The sequence below is a fragment of the Rhipicephalus microplus genome, chromosome 1 (genome assembly GCF_043290135.1).
Source record: "Rhipicephalus microplus isolate Deutch F79 chromosome 1, USDA_Rmic, whole genome shotgun sequence".
Lineage (NCBI taxonomy): Eukaryota > Metazoa > Arthropoda > Arachnida > Ixodida > Ixodidae > Rhipicephalus > Rhipicephalus microplus.
The window spans coordinates 257,709,219-257,724,122 of NC_134700.1; the positions used below are offsets into that span (position 1 = coordinate 257,709,219).

General features: G+C 44.1%; 1 protein-coding gene across 4 annotated transcripts in view; it reads left to right on the forward strand.

Moving 5' to 3' along the window:
• LOC142814645 (uncharacterized) overlaps nt 1-14,904 on the forward strand; it is a 32,406-nt gene that overhangs the window by 4,040 nt on the left and 13,462 nt on the right. The window contains exon 2 of one of the 4 annotated variants that reach the window (XM_075893738.1): nt 6,808-7,147. The exons of the other annotated variants lie outside the window; for them this stretch is intronic. Within the exon in view, the coding sequence (XP_075749853.1) occupies nt 6,932-7,147 (216 nt within the window). The 5' untranslated portion in view covers nt 6,808-6,931. The remainder of the gene's footprint in view (nt 1-6,807; nt 7,148-14,904) is intronic. 4 annotated transcript variants of the gene reach the window in all.

A 14,904-nucleotide genomic window follows, 5' to 3' on the forward strand; every position in this document is an offset into this window, starting at 1 on the left:
GCAGTTATTACGTGGTGATCGACTGCTGACCCGCAGGTCGTGAGATGAAATCCCGGCCACGGCGGCTGCATTTATGATGGAAATGAAAATGTTTGAGGCCCGCGTACTCACGTTTGGGTGCACTTTAAACAACCCCAGTTGGTCGACATTTCCAAAGCTTTGCACTGCGGTGTCTCACATAATCATATGAAAGTTTTGGGACGTTAAACTCCAGATATTATATTATTATTATTATTATTATTATTATTATTATTATTATTATTATTATTATTATTATTATTATTATTATTATTATTATTATTATTATTATTATTATTATGAGGCATTGTTTTTCGTTATAGGCTTAACCTCTGACATGATTTCTGGATTCGATACGTTATTGAATGTTTTTTTCGGAGTTCAGGGAAATCATGTCAATTCGACCTCAGTCACCTAGAATATCTGCAATATCATGATTGGTTGTGCGACAGATGGAACTTCTTTTCGAAAGCCATGTTGCTGGGGGAGACGCATAAAGCTGTAGTTTGGTGTTCGACAATTTATACTTTACTCACGTATTGAAACACGAAACCATTTTTTTTATTTTACGATAACTAACGGTACGAGCCACTGCTGATGATGAACGCATCGCATCGCTGCAAAGCTGGTAGCTAAAGGTGATATTGGCTTTTCTGTAAGCGCTCGAGCTAAAGTGACACCAATATTATGCGAACTGTAGACATTAGAAACGAAAGTACGCGTATTATACAACCCTAACTTCCGCGCTTTGATCCGTGAATACTGTACATAACGCTGGAAGTGTGCGATTGAGTAACAGCCGCGCTGAAGAACGGTGATACCAGCTGAGCAAGGAGACGATGTCCGTGTCGCGTGCCAAGAGCATTTACGGCTTATATGCTTCATTTTCGATATCCGTAATTCTATTTGTCCTTTCCTAGTTATTAGTTTTTCCCTTGATCCCTTTTATACTTTTAAAAACTTTAAGCTACCAAAATAAAAGTATTTCGTTATAACTACCTGGTTTTTGGCCAATCCCCCAGCGTGGGTTCATGCCACAGCTGATGACAATAACGCCTAAATATGGCTCATACCCACTCATGGGGATCGGCCAAGACCTGATTACCTGAGTTACGTGTTTTAAATATTGAATATTTGTGAAAAAATAATGTACGTAAAACGTAAATAGTCCTATAAGTGTTCTTCTCCCATTCAAACCAGACAGAATAATCATTGCCTTGACGAACACTGAACGTGCTCAAACATAATTCATACTAATAATAATTATAGTAAAAACACAGTTTCCAGGCTATTCTTTTTCTTCTTCTTCTTGATGTCGAATAATCAAACCAGGTGCTCAAGATGTAATGAACTTGGACATATCGACCATTTTCTTCTTACATGTCACCGTTTCAAAAATAAAAAAAAATTGCTTCAAATGTTTATTTAAAAAAAAAAACTAGGAATATCATTTACTACTCATAATATTTTGTCTTTTGGGGACGCTTCATGTGGACATAGCGACAGGAACATCTACGGCGCTGTCTGCGAATTCCTACGTAACACAAGAAGATTACCTTGCTGAGCCATTGATCAGCTTTTCATTTTTACTAGCCAATCGAACATTTATTATTTAGCTATTACACTGTAATGATTTAACCTTCAAAAGAATTTTATATAACGATCACACCTCAGCTATTCAACAAATTCCATTATTTATCTTCTTTCTCTCTCTTTTTTTTTGACATTGTGCCAAATCAATTTCACAGTCGAAACAAAGTAATCCTATTCCCCTAGCCTGGAAAACCTGAAGGTATTGACTTGCATTAACCACCGGCTTCTTGGCCGATCGCCCTTAGTGGGTGAGAGCCACAAAAGAAAGGATGAAGCAAGCAAGCAAGGGCCACAGGTTTGGATTTCAGTGACGGCACCCGTCTTTCTACGAACGGGAGAAGTATTGTGTACCCTTGTATTCAAGACATTCGGAGCAGAAGATGCGAAAGCTCACCGATTCGGAGATAATGGGGGTGAGCACTCGGCTTTTGCTGTACTTGACCCAGTTAAAGTGTGCAGGTAAAACATGGTTGAGCCATTTTCCTTCAGGGCGTCGCTGATGCCTTGCTAGTTCCAAGTAACGACGTTTTCTTCAGCTCTTAAGCCTTCCTAGGCGTGCACGCCATATTGAAGAGTTGGGTTATTCATCGAACGCGAAACCGGCTTGAAAAAGTGAAGAGCACTCACGACTCTGCGTTATAACGCAAGTTTCGTAATCTGTCCGTCCAAAGTGCGTCACCTCTTTAGCACCGTCGCCCCCGTGGTATGTTGAAATAGATCCTTTCGCTCGCTAGGCTCGCTATCGCTTCGACAGTTTTTTACGCAACTCCCTGTAGGCAATAGAGTATCGTCCGCTTTGCCTGCTGTTGCCCAAAACCGCAAACCCAATTTATTTGATTCTTTTATTTGACTTCAAACCTCAAAGAGCACGTGATATGGTGAGCTGGTATCTATTGCGACACAGGGACACAGATAAGATATTGAACTCTCCGATTTGCGCGTTCTCGTGATGCGTAAGTTGCGTGCACGGCATAAAAAAAAACACGCTTTTTTGGCTTAAAAAAGTATGCCTGGGTTTTAGCTCTAAGTACAGAAAGTTTAGAGTAGCTCGTTATTACCCGCGAAATTCTTTACGTTGCGGCTCTAAAAATAGCGTAACTTGAAACGACATAAAGAAACCCAAATTACGGGTACATGCTGGACTGTGTTAACAAGCGATAAGTATACCACCGATTGGTATGACGACATTTTTTCGGTATCAGATTTTTATTTCGAAATATTTAACTTTTTCGACACACCGTGCTTCGCAAGAGCCGTGGTTTTTAGTCATTGCGATGATCGATAAATATCCACAAGTACAAATTTGCTCACGCGCTCCCATTGGCAGCGTGGCGTCAGTGTTTTCACAAGGTCTCCTAGAATCATCTAACTTCGCTAGCCTTCTTGCTCTTTTAGTCTTGCACTTCATACTTGAAGCGAGCACGCCACTGCGAAACGTCATTGATTAGAGAGCGAACTTCAGCGAAACCCAAGATGCAATCCCACCTCCCCCATCCCTGCTAGCCAACACTTCATTTTACCCGAAGTAAAAATGATGAGCATCTTAATACGCCGCCAGCTTGGAAACAAGGAATGTAAAAAAAAAACGGCTGTAATGAGATTTCAGGATAAAGTTTCGTCCTCGTAAACTTGGTGTGTAAAACTTCGCATATCGTACTATTTGTTGCTAATCATATCAGTGATTGCTTGTTCTGTACATTACTGATGCAATCACAAACATTGAACATTTACCCCCTGCCATTTACATTTTGTCTGTTTTCCCAATTCGAGTTATAGTTTCGCAAACCTACTTTGTCTAAACAATTGTAGTTGTTTCTGGTAATTAACATGTGAGACGGTAGAAGACAGAATTTTGATATGTGGTGACGTCTACCATTTTGGTCTGTTCTTTGAGCAGCAGAGATACTTTCCGTCAGCATATTATCATTTTTCCCATTACACATAGTGGCACCAGTATACCAAATATAGTGTCGAGCATGAGAGAAAAATCACAGCACGTCCACGGAGTGAATGGTGATGAGTGGGGTGAAGTGTGCCTCCGTCTGTCCATCCGTGAATCTGTCGTCCGTCCGTGCGTCTGTCTGTGTGTATGTGTGTATGTTTGTCTGTCTCCGAGTGTCCTTCCGTCTGTTCGTCCGTCTGAGCATCCATCCGTCCGTCCATTTTGTGAACACTCCAAGTACCGCCATCTCGCATCTTTTCTTCATATATTCGTAACGTACAAGTACCGCCATCCAGCGGACATTCTAAGGATTAAACGAGAGGTGGCTACTACTACTACGACAACGACACGGGACATACGACCCACTGCGTAAGAAGCTTCGTCTCTAAAAAAAAAAAAAGGCGAAAATTGAAAACTGCACTGTCGAAGGTAAAGTTTTGGCATAGTAAAGCGTGCGTTATGTATGACGTTACGTCCACAAAATTTTCGGAAAATATTGCACAACTTGTATGGAAACGAAAGAATTGAAGCTGTGATGTCTATAGTAACGTGAGCGTAATCCGTAACATTTTTTTGTCTCCTAACTGACTCGCTATAAAATATTTAAATTGACAAGTTGAATATGATTATGAAGGAGAAACGTTTTCGCTCATATTTGGTCATAAGCTCAAAACGTATTGTTGATCTACGATGTTCACTATAGCAGAAAATAGCAGCCAGGAACACAGTAGCCAAGAGAGACTAAAACGTCACATGACGCACTCTGATCTTGTGAGTCTCCCCTTCTTGTATTTCGAGTTCGTTTGCTCAACTTGCTGCTAAAATGTGTTTTTGCCAACCTATGCTTCAAGATAGGCAATAAGCATAGCCTTTATCTTGTACTGCATAACATACAGGAGAGGGACCACATAAGCACAGAACATTTCTCATCGATTGGATTACGGTGTCACCCAGTGAGGCGGCATCAATAAATTGGTTGAACATCGGACCTGTTTGAGGCCGAGATAAACACTTGGGGACCTGTCGTCTCCAAGTTTCAGCCCAGCTACAGAAGCGAAGCTTGAGTAGCGGGAGATCGTAGGTAAAGCCTGGTAGGTGAGGGACAAGATAGTGGAGCTACCCTGTTTGAGAAACGGTAAGGTGACACTGTGTATATCGAAGGAGAGCGAATGTGAGGCTGTGGAGAGAACGAAGTGTGGAGAGGGGGACCGAATTCTAGAAAAGCAGATGATAATAATAACTCTTGGGGGTTTAACTTCCCAAAACCACCACATAATTATGAGAGACGCCGAGGGTCTCGCATTCGTTTTGAATTGTACGGCTATGGCCGATCTACTACTGATGCCACCAGCTCCACTGTTTTAAATTTTTGCGACGTGTAGTCAGTTGAAACTGCACACAATTTTACATGATTTTGTTGCAATCGACATTCCGCTTACCTATTTCATGAACTTTTTACTACACGTATCATTCTTTGTACATGTTAACACTTTCACTCACGTTATCACTGACGTTTTCCCGCTAAAACACGATGATAACTCAAGAAAAAAGTTTTCGTGTTTTACCAGCCTCATCTTTTACTAACTTACTGGTACATTGAAGAGTGAGAGGTCGAGCAGTCAGTGGGTGCTTGCAAAGATCGTTATTTCAGCTTACCGATAACTATTGCCGCCTTCAAACAAGCAATCTAAGTCAAAAGTTCGTGTCTAAAGTTTTGCCACTATTGCCGATGACATGAGTTGCAAATAATCTGCACGAAGCCAACCAATTCGGGTTTATAATCCGTAGACTGGTGTCGCAGCACTCTATCCGGTTGGCTGAGTCACCAATCAGTGTTCCATAGGTCTCGTCATTTTGGCACTTTTCCGTCTAAGCGAACAACTGACCGCCTTGACGCAGATTCAGGATGGCATGGCCGTCATGTCTCCATTGGTCGGCGACTACTCGGACGACAGGCAGCAGTTGCACAAGTTGGTAACACTGTCGCTGGCCTCGGCGGGATCCTTCGTGCTGCTGCTGGTCATATTCCCGCTGATTGTGCGCACTTCGGGCCGCCGCTCGGAAGAGGCCTTGTACTCGCCTGTCGACGCCGGTGACACAAACTCAACGTTCGGCAACGTGCTGCGCCGCTCACTCGACTATGCAGCGGCCAAGCCTTGCGATGACTTTTACGCGTACGTGTGAATGAGAAGGTTCAACTCGAACTGAGGATGACGCAGCGAGCCGTGGAAAATGACAATAATCTGTTTAACTTCAAGAGACAATGAAATAACAGAGTGGGTCAGGGAACGAAGGGCTGTTAATGAAATCTTAGCCGAAATCACGAAGAAGAAATTGGCATGGACAAGACGGTGTAGCGTGCAAGCAAGGTGATTGCTGGTCGTTAAGAGTAATAGACTATTTTAAGAGAAAGAAGAGAAGCGTGGCAGGAAGAATCAGAAAGGTAGATGTACAAATGAGATTGAGGAGTTCGATGAAATAACGTGGTCGCAGCACGCATAGGATCGGGTTGATTGGCGAAACACAGGAGAGGCTTTTGGCACTGCATTTGGTGCAGCGAGGCTGATGAGAATGACCATTTAGCTAAGAAGGTGACCGTCTCGCGGACGCAGATACACTTAGGATCGCATTTTTAGGCCGAGAAAATAAGTTTGTTCCGATATTTCAGACAAACTTGAGGACATATTGTCTCGCTCGGAACGGACACTTCTCAAGATTATTAATGTGATATCGGTGTCCCTCAGTAAAACAGAAATCCCACAGTTCTCTCGAATTTTTTTGCCCTTCATTAAGGCGAAATCCTCAGATGCCTTACGAAACGTGAAAATTGACCCAATAGTCATCATAACGTGAAGACGCCGCCACAAGGCTTCATCACGACATCACACATCGCGATAATATTGTGATGACGTCACATGTCGCATTACTATATTATGACGACGTCACGTGAGGTCAGCACAAAGCATCGCCGCTTGGTAAAAGGTGGGGCCGATCACGGAGGCAGTGAAAAAGCAGGTGAGTTGTAAAAAGCTTGCTATGCCTTCAATCTTGGAGGCGATGAAAAACAACGTTGAGTGCGAAAAGCTTATGAAGGGAAGCAGGAGAGGAACAATGCATTGAGTGAGAAGAAAAATGAGGTGGCTTTTGACTTGGAGTCGTCATAGGCGAACGCCTAAGGGACCCTGTGACTTGTGTTGCGACTTCGTCTCTCTGCACCATTAATGAAAGCATTGCTCCGTGCCCACTTGATGCAGGTTCGTGTGCGGCAGGTGGCCCCGTGAGTTCCCGCAGCTGGCGCATCAGTTCCACCTGCTCGAAAATCGCGTCAGAGTAGCGGCGCTGAGACGCGTCGCAGCGCTCGCTTGGGGCACCGTAAACATGACAGTGACTGAGAAGGTTGGCCGTGCTCTGGCCACGTGTCTCGGTGAGCACGAGTCCGAGCACGACCACAGCAACGTAGTGGCGCAGCTGCTGCACTCGCTGGGCATCGACTGGCCTTCCTTGAAGGCTGTCGCAAACCGGACGCGCACGTTCAACTTCCTCCAGGTCTTCCTCACGCTGTCGCAGAACATGGGCCTGCCCCTTTTCTTCCAGGTGGGTGTGCGTCGCTCCTTGGGACGTCGCTGCGGTCGAAATGCGTTATGCGCGCATGTTAATACTAGACGCGAGATTAAACCACCGAAACACGAACCGCTGCCTGGACGAAACGGGGGAACTCTTATAAAACCATGTTATGTAGAACACGTCTGAGGGAACCTCCGCCTTTCTCATTTTTATGTACTGCCATCTGCCATTTTAGTATGGGTTTCGGCAAAGGCCGGGTCAACCGGCATCGTCAGAACGAAAGTTCCCGCCTTTTCCGCAAGGGGAAGAGCGCATGTAACATGACATCATGAAAAAAATCGGATTAATTTCGTTTGCTTCGCTGTGCTACATCGACTATTTGAGCAAGTTTTTTCCATATAAAGGAGCATGTCTTGTGCGCTTAATCATTTTGTCATGGGTACGTTTCCCCCTTGACTTGTAGGCAATCGTGCCGAGGCCGAGATATTATGAAACTTGGTGTGGCCACCCTGATATACGATGTACCCAGTATACAATGCTTGCCGACTTCAGATTGCAATTACCTCAACTCACTTATATGGCGACAACGTGGAAAGCAACCTGTCCTGCTTACAAGTCAACTCGCACGAAAAAAAAAACCCTGACATAAATCCCCGCCCATGCGGGCCCAGTCCACCCTCGCCTCCCCAACATCAACGACGTCACCCACTCCTTTCCGCGAGGCCTTGTCGACCGTGCCGGAGCTACTGGAGACGAGGTGGACACCAGGGACAATCTGACTACCTACAATGATCTAGTTAAGAATTTTTACCTCAGACGCCGAGCCTTTCCCCCACCTCACCCCAAGCTCAACCAGGCACAGGCCACCACTTTGAATCTACATCAAAGAAACACGTATCCTTCACCTGCCCGCCTTCACCTCATATTCCCGGACGTGTACACAACCTCCCACTACCGGTGCTGCGGCACTCACCCGGCTACGCTTCCGCACATTCTGTGGGAGTTCCCGGTACAGTACATACACACTAACGCCACGACCTTTTCGTCGAAGCTCTATGAGGCTCTGCGGAGCCCCGCTCTTTATGACCAAACCTGTGCGACCCAGCACGCGCGTGAGGCGGCGTCGAGTCAAGCCCTTGACGTTCCTTCATGGGAGGCCTAGGCCCGGCCACCTAAACCTGCCGGTTTCGTATAGTAAAGTTTATTCCTCCTCCTAGGCTGACTGCAAAACATTCGCCTCTGTACGGCTGTCACTCGAGAAAGAAATTGATTGATATCTGGGGTTTAATGCATTTAACGTCCCAAAACCAGCATACAATTATTATAAAAGCCGTAGTGGAGGACTACAGAAATTTCTACCACCTGGTATTCTTAACCTGCTCCCAAATCTTAGCACACTAGCTTACAGCATTTTCGCCTATACTTCAAAAAAGCAGCCGCCGCAGCCAGGATTTGATCCCGCGACCTGCGGGTCAGTAGCCGAGTATACCTTAGCCACTAGATCACCGCGGTGGGGCCTCGAGAAAGAAGGTATACGCTTTAGACAAATCACGCTCTAATGGCTACATTATGTTGTGGTAAGCTTTCTATGACGTCATCGTAACATAGTGAGTTTTACACTGTTATGGTTTGGATTTCTTAGAGCTTGCGAAAATGTTACTATTAATGCGTGCTAATATAATTTCGACCGAAGCAGGTGTACATTATTGTTTCAAAATACAACTGACCGAGTGTGATAATGATAGAAAGTTCTGTGCATACGAACTCATGCGAGTGGAATGACAAAATGCCTAACGCATTCCACTGCAGGATGACTCTAAAAAAAGCCTATGTCAAGCGTTTGAGGTGAGAACCGAGGAGAGAAAGAGGTAAATACAAATGCTGAATCGTTTCGCTTGGTGTGTATCTCGCGCTCTTGAAGCCGCTTTAACTCGCCAGGCGCAGTCGCCAAGCTTGAAATTAATATTGCATGCTAATCAGTTATTAAACACGGTGATGCGTTTTTGCGGCGCAAGCTGCACGTGCGTCACCTGGCTCTTCGCCCCCGGCACAGACGACGCATGAAGGCTTAGATTTCTAATGAAAATGAAACGCCACGTAAGATTATTCGCGCGCATTGCACTCGGCCTTGGTGAAAAATGCTTCTGCGCATGCTTGAATATGTTCTTGATTTTGCAGCTTTTCAAATCGCATTTTTCATTGTTACTTCACAAAATAGAAAATGTTATATTTTCGCCTTTCTGGTGCATATGGTGCCGTAAGAGATAAGAAAGAGTTGCTTCTAAAACGGCTCATTGTAAATTTCAATTTGGATGCTATACAGGCAGATGTGCACTATCTAATATAATTTTACTCGCTTGCTGCAAATTCTCCTGGGGTCCCCATTTTCGGCAGACACGGACGGGGTTCACTTCAATAAGAGAATCGTATGCTCCAAGGGGGCCTTAAATTTCGTTTTCTAAAACTAAGTAACTTGCCGGGATAAGTGCGTTTTCTTTGACAAAATATTCTCACATTAAAAAAAAACGAATATATTGCGTGAGTGTGGTGCATTTTTCACACTTCAACTTCTTATCTTTGCCAGTTCCAGCAGTGATTCCCTAGTTAACACTTTTTTATCTGGCGCATTTCTGTGGCATCTGTGGCACGTTTGTGGCAGCCCGTTGCGGTGGTCATTTAAATGAAGCACGGAGTGGCGACGAAGAGAGGTGTTGACAGAAAGTAGAAGATGTATTTATTTTTTATAAAAGAGCGCTATTCATTGGTATCGATTAGCCTTCACGCGTAATACAGCTTCACCGCGTGATAAAAAAAAAAGAATTATTAAGAGCCACCCTCATCTCCTCCTTCATTTCTCATTCTAGATCTGTGTGCAATGCATCATATGTGTGCAGCACATATACATGCAACGCATAAATGTGCGCATAGTATTGTTTATTTAGTTATTTTAATCCTCAGGGCTAAATGACATTACAGATGATGGGGTTACAGAAAATTTAATTTAAGAAAACAGGAAAAATACAGTCAAGACATGCAAATAAAGCACGCAAACGGCAATGTTAGCTGATTAATTAAAAAGCCTAATCACACAATGTTATCTCTACCTTATGCATCGCTGAACGTGTGGATATCATTAGTAGCAACAATATCACCAGGAAGTCTGCATGGAAAAATACTTACCTTCTGATGGTCCGATCGATGCGGAGGGATACGTGCTGTGGGCGAAGTAGTACTTCATGCAGGAAGAAATGTTGAAACATATTGTGAAATAGTGTTAAATGAGCAACTTTTCTACCGGATGTTCAAGAAGAAAATGCAAGAGAAGTTTTCATGGTTGAAATGTTCGTGGCTATGTTGTAACTATGCAATATAAATCGAAAGGCGTCGTTCCACACAAGTTGAAGTGAAGTTTCTTGATTATGATACTTGTGGTTCTATACGGGGGTAGCATATTCCGATTTTGAACGCAGTGGTGTCTCATAAAGCTGCAATTTCAAGCCACATGAAGCATTAGAAAAGTTTTGTCGTAAGTCGTTAAGCATATGGTTAGCATTGTTAATTAACCCTGTAACGCCCAGGAACAGTTATGCCTTCAGGAAAATTGCGAAAAAACGCTGACTGTTTTTACAATTCATGTACAGTTGCTTTTAAGAAAAAAATAGGAATGAAATTTCATTTGCAGCATAACCTAATTAGTAATACTTGCAAATATATAATTACTATAATATAATATGGAAGTCACTTTAACTTCATAACATGTGAATGCTGCAGTAGCTGCTTATCATGACACATATAGTAGCTTTTAGTAGCTTTATTGATGTATATTAGATTCAATGTATCAAATTTGATACAGCAGGCAATACAGGGTTAATAATGATGTGTTGAATATGTGGTGGGCAGTTTAGATTAGCTGTGGTGTCAACTCCAAGATACTTGTGAGAGTTATCAGAATTCAGATGAATTTATTAAGATAGTCAAAAGGTGAGTTAGAGGAAGTTCTAGATGCACGCGTGACTTTGCAATTTACAATGTGTAGATCTGTTGAGCATTTTTCATACCATTTAAATATAGCATCATATATACTATTTTACATATCGCTACTTTATATACAACGTATGTATGTGTGTGTGGTTAGGAAACACTGCATATGGCGTTGTTACTGTAGAGGCAAACTGTCACTGTTAATAAAATACACTGAGATTATACGCGCAGCAGAAAATAAAATTCCTGAAGTTAGCAGTTGTAAATTAATGAAACTGGCTCCGAGAAACCACCTTTTGTGTGTGCGTGTGTGTTTTAACTTCTGTCCTGGAAGGCAGGGGCAGAAGAAGTTGCTGCTTTTTCTTTTTCCTGGTCACTCTTGCTGCTTAACCAACAAGAACGGTTCGCTCGCACCAGATAGTTAAGCTTGGCGACGCTCCTATTGCGTAAAAATGCCATTTGTATATGAGGAAGTAAACTTGCCTTTGACTAAAAACTTCATGACACGAACTTGCATTGAAATCAAACTTTTTCCACAAACAACTTTCATAATGGTATACTCACTTATGTTTGCGACTTCTTATAAAGTTCCAAGTGTTTCGAGAAGTTCAATTTTCCACGTTTCCGGGGTACTTATGCGTACATTATTCCGTTATCGTCTTCAGTATGTTAAAAAAAAAAAGGTAAAGTACGTTTTTCCGCGGCATGCATTTTACCGCGTTCGTGAACGGCACGAAAGCGTATGAAATGCGAACATTTCAATTATTTCTACAGATGTTGCATCGAGTGCAGCGAGCATGCGTGAGCGCACTCGGAAGTCCCTCTTTTCTTGCAGTTGAGCAGCAGATGCGGGGGCGTCGATGCCGCTGCTCGCCTGATATTTCTCTAGCCAGCTCAACAATTTGTTCGGCGTGACAGAACATTCTTAGTGATGAAAACTTATTTACAGTTTATTAAGTAGTAGAATAATCGAAACGAAATGAAGTAGTTCCTTAAGCCTTTACCTTAAATGATCCGAAGGCTAAAGCTATCTTCTTTGCTTTCTTAGTCGATTGTAGTGAAAGCTATCTGCCCTTGGTATTCTTCTCTTACTGCCTTCGAGATCGGAGGCATTGGAGCCCCCTGTGCACTCCTCGGCGTTTTCGCAGTGCCTTCGTGATTCGCCCACCTTTTACCAAGGAATAATACACTGCGGCGACGTAATGATGTAATGTCACTTTGTGGGATGCGATGGTGACGTCATCACGTGACGATTTTTGCGACCGTCGTGTTGATGCCACCGAGACCGACAGTGACTTTTCGCTTCTCATTAGGCATTTAAAAGCCTGACCACACTAACGCGTTTTGGCGCGTCAGCGCGTGGCGTGTTCACTCGGCCTCGCACCCTATCTCTATATTGAGAGAGAGGGCACACAGCTTTGTGTAGCCTATCGGATAATCGCGCTTTCTTTAACGGACAGGGACGGACTTAATACATCACAAACACATAGTTGTTAGCCCGCGCTCTGTATTTGTGGTGTATTTAGTGCGTCTATGTTCGACGAAGAAACATGATAATCCAAGTTTTACAACCAGATAGCCCATATAGCTGCTCCTATTTTGTGTAGCCGCGCGCACTCCCCCTTCATAGGGAGAAGGCGCAGCGTCGATTCTAAACCTCACGAGCTGACGCAAAGAAACGCACTCGTGTGCTTTGATTGTGATATGTGTGGTATAACGTCCCAGAACCACCACATAATCATGAGAGACGCCGTTGTGGAGGGCTCCGGAAATATCGACCACCTGGGGTTCCTTAACGTGCCCTCAAATCTGAGCACACAGGCCTAGAGCATTTTCGCCTCCGTCCAAAATGCAGCCGCAACAGCCAGCATTCTATCCCGTGACCTGCGGGTCAGCACCTTAGCCTCTAGATCTCCGCGGTGGAGCGACGCGCGCGTTGTCATTGCTTTAAGCTTTCACTTTAATGAATCGCTCAGCAATGTATTCCCTAGCTTTCACTTCTGCGGCTTGCCAAAACGTTAATTTGTAAAGCAGTGGCCAAAAGCGAACAAATTGAAGAAGAAATAATTTATTCTGCTACCTTTACTAACTGTCACTTGGCTGGTTCTTCGACTTCATTATAGTCAGAAACAAGTTCCTAAAACGATCAATTCTGGCGCTTTCAACTAATCGAACTTGGGCATTGCGTAAAATGCTAGTACCTCTACTCGATACCAGGCAATAAATTCGGAAGTTGCGCAGAATGATAGATGGGTAGCATGGCAGTGTGGTCTTTCTGCTTCAATATCGACGCGCACGTGGGTCTTCCGCGTGACTGATTGAAGTCTTTCCAATACTCGCAGAAAACCTGGCTGCTAAAGGAATGATACCAAAAGAAACCACCGCGACTTCGCACTACGCATGTTGGCCGCTCCTCTGCTATGACGAGCTCTCTCGTGAACGGTTATGGTTTTGCGCATTACCTTTGTTCAGCTGTAAAATTAATTGATTGATTTGTGGGGTTTAACGTCCCAAAACGGCGATCTGATTATGAGAGACGCCGTAGTGAAGCGCTCCGGAAATTTTGACCCCCTGGCGTTCTTTAACGTGCACCCAAAACTGAGCGCAAGGGCATACAACATTTCCACCTCCATCAGAAATGCAGCCGCCGCAGCCGAGATTCGATTCCGCGACCTGCGGGTCAGCAGCCGAGTACCTTAGCCACTAGACCACCACGGCGGGGCGTTCTGCTGTAAGGCAACCGAGTGAAACGGCTACCGTGCGGCGCTCAGGTCTGCTCATTAGGCGCACTGTGCGAATGGGCTCTTGCGTTGCCTGGACAATCATCGAGAGTTTGTTACAGCAAAATTATAGTCGCCCTCACGAAGTGTGGTGCTTGCGAAAGCCAGAAGCAAAGGTCAGCGAAAGCATTCAACGTGGTTCAGGTCTAGCTACTGCAGAGAATACTTGAGCATAACGAACTTGCGTAGCTCACAAATAAGGGGCCGTGGTGGCACGATCATTGAGTTAGTGCGCCTGGCAGCTGCGAATGCAAATGCTTTTTAAAGCTTCGCAGAGACTATGCTCGACTATTCTTTTCTTCGCTTACTTGTCTGGCGCTGTGACTTATGCAAATGAACACAATGTGCAACGTGAATATTTTACTCGTGGTTCCTCTGTACTGCTCCGCCCACTGCCCCCGTTTCACCCAACCTCCATCTGTTGCTTCAAAGAGGAATGAAAGACTTTCTTTACAGTTTGCATGCGCTAGATTTTGGCAGTGAGTCCTGAATCAGCTTACCGTGCGCGCAAATAGAAGCAGCACTGTGGTGCTTACAGTCTGCATGCAAAAATAACAAAGCAAGAATCATTTCGAAAAATAAAAGCAGCAAGGTGGCTACATCGAGTGTAATCACGCTAGAACGTTCAGAAAAAAAATGTTTTGGAAAGTATTCTTCCTCGTAGTTCACTGACGGCATATTAGTTTCAAGGAAACGAGCAATGCTTGACTTAGGAGATTGCAGGAAGAAAAATTCTCCGTTTGGGCTGTGACGTAAGTTGTGAGCAATTTTTAATGTCATATGCGGCTAGCGTTCAGTGGGCTAACTTGCAGGACAGCCTTGAAAGCGTTCACTTTATCCTCTCGGTCACCCAGGAAACTCGGGCGGCTTTACCTAAAGAGTATACAGGGTAACGTATTGGGACGAGTTTAGAAAGTGCCGCATGGCTGATCAGGCCAAATATGGTACGTTAAAAGAACTCTTTGCGATGTTAGAGGAGAATGTGCTCCTCGCAACCAAGACAGTTCAGACTGATTTACGGGTTGA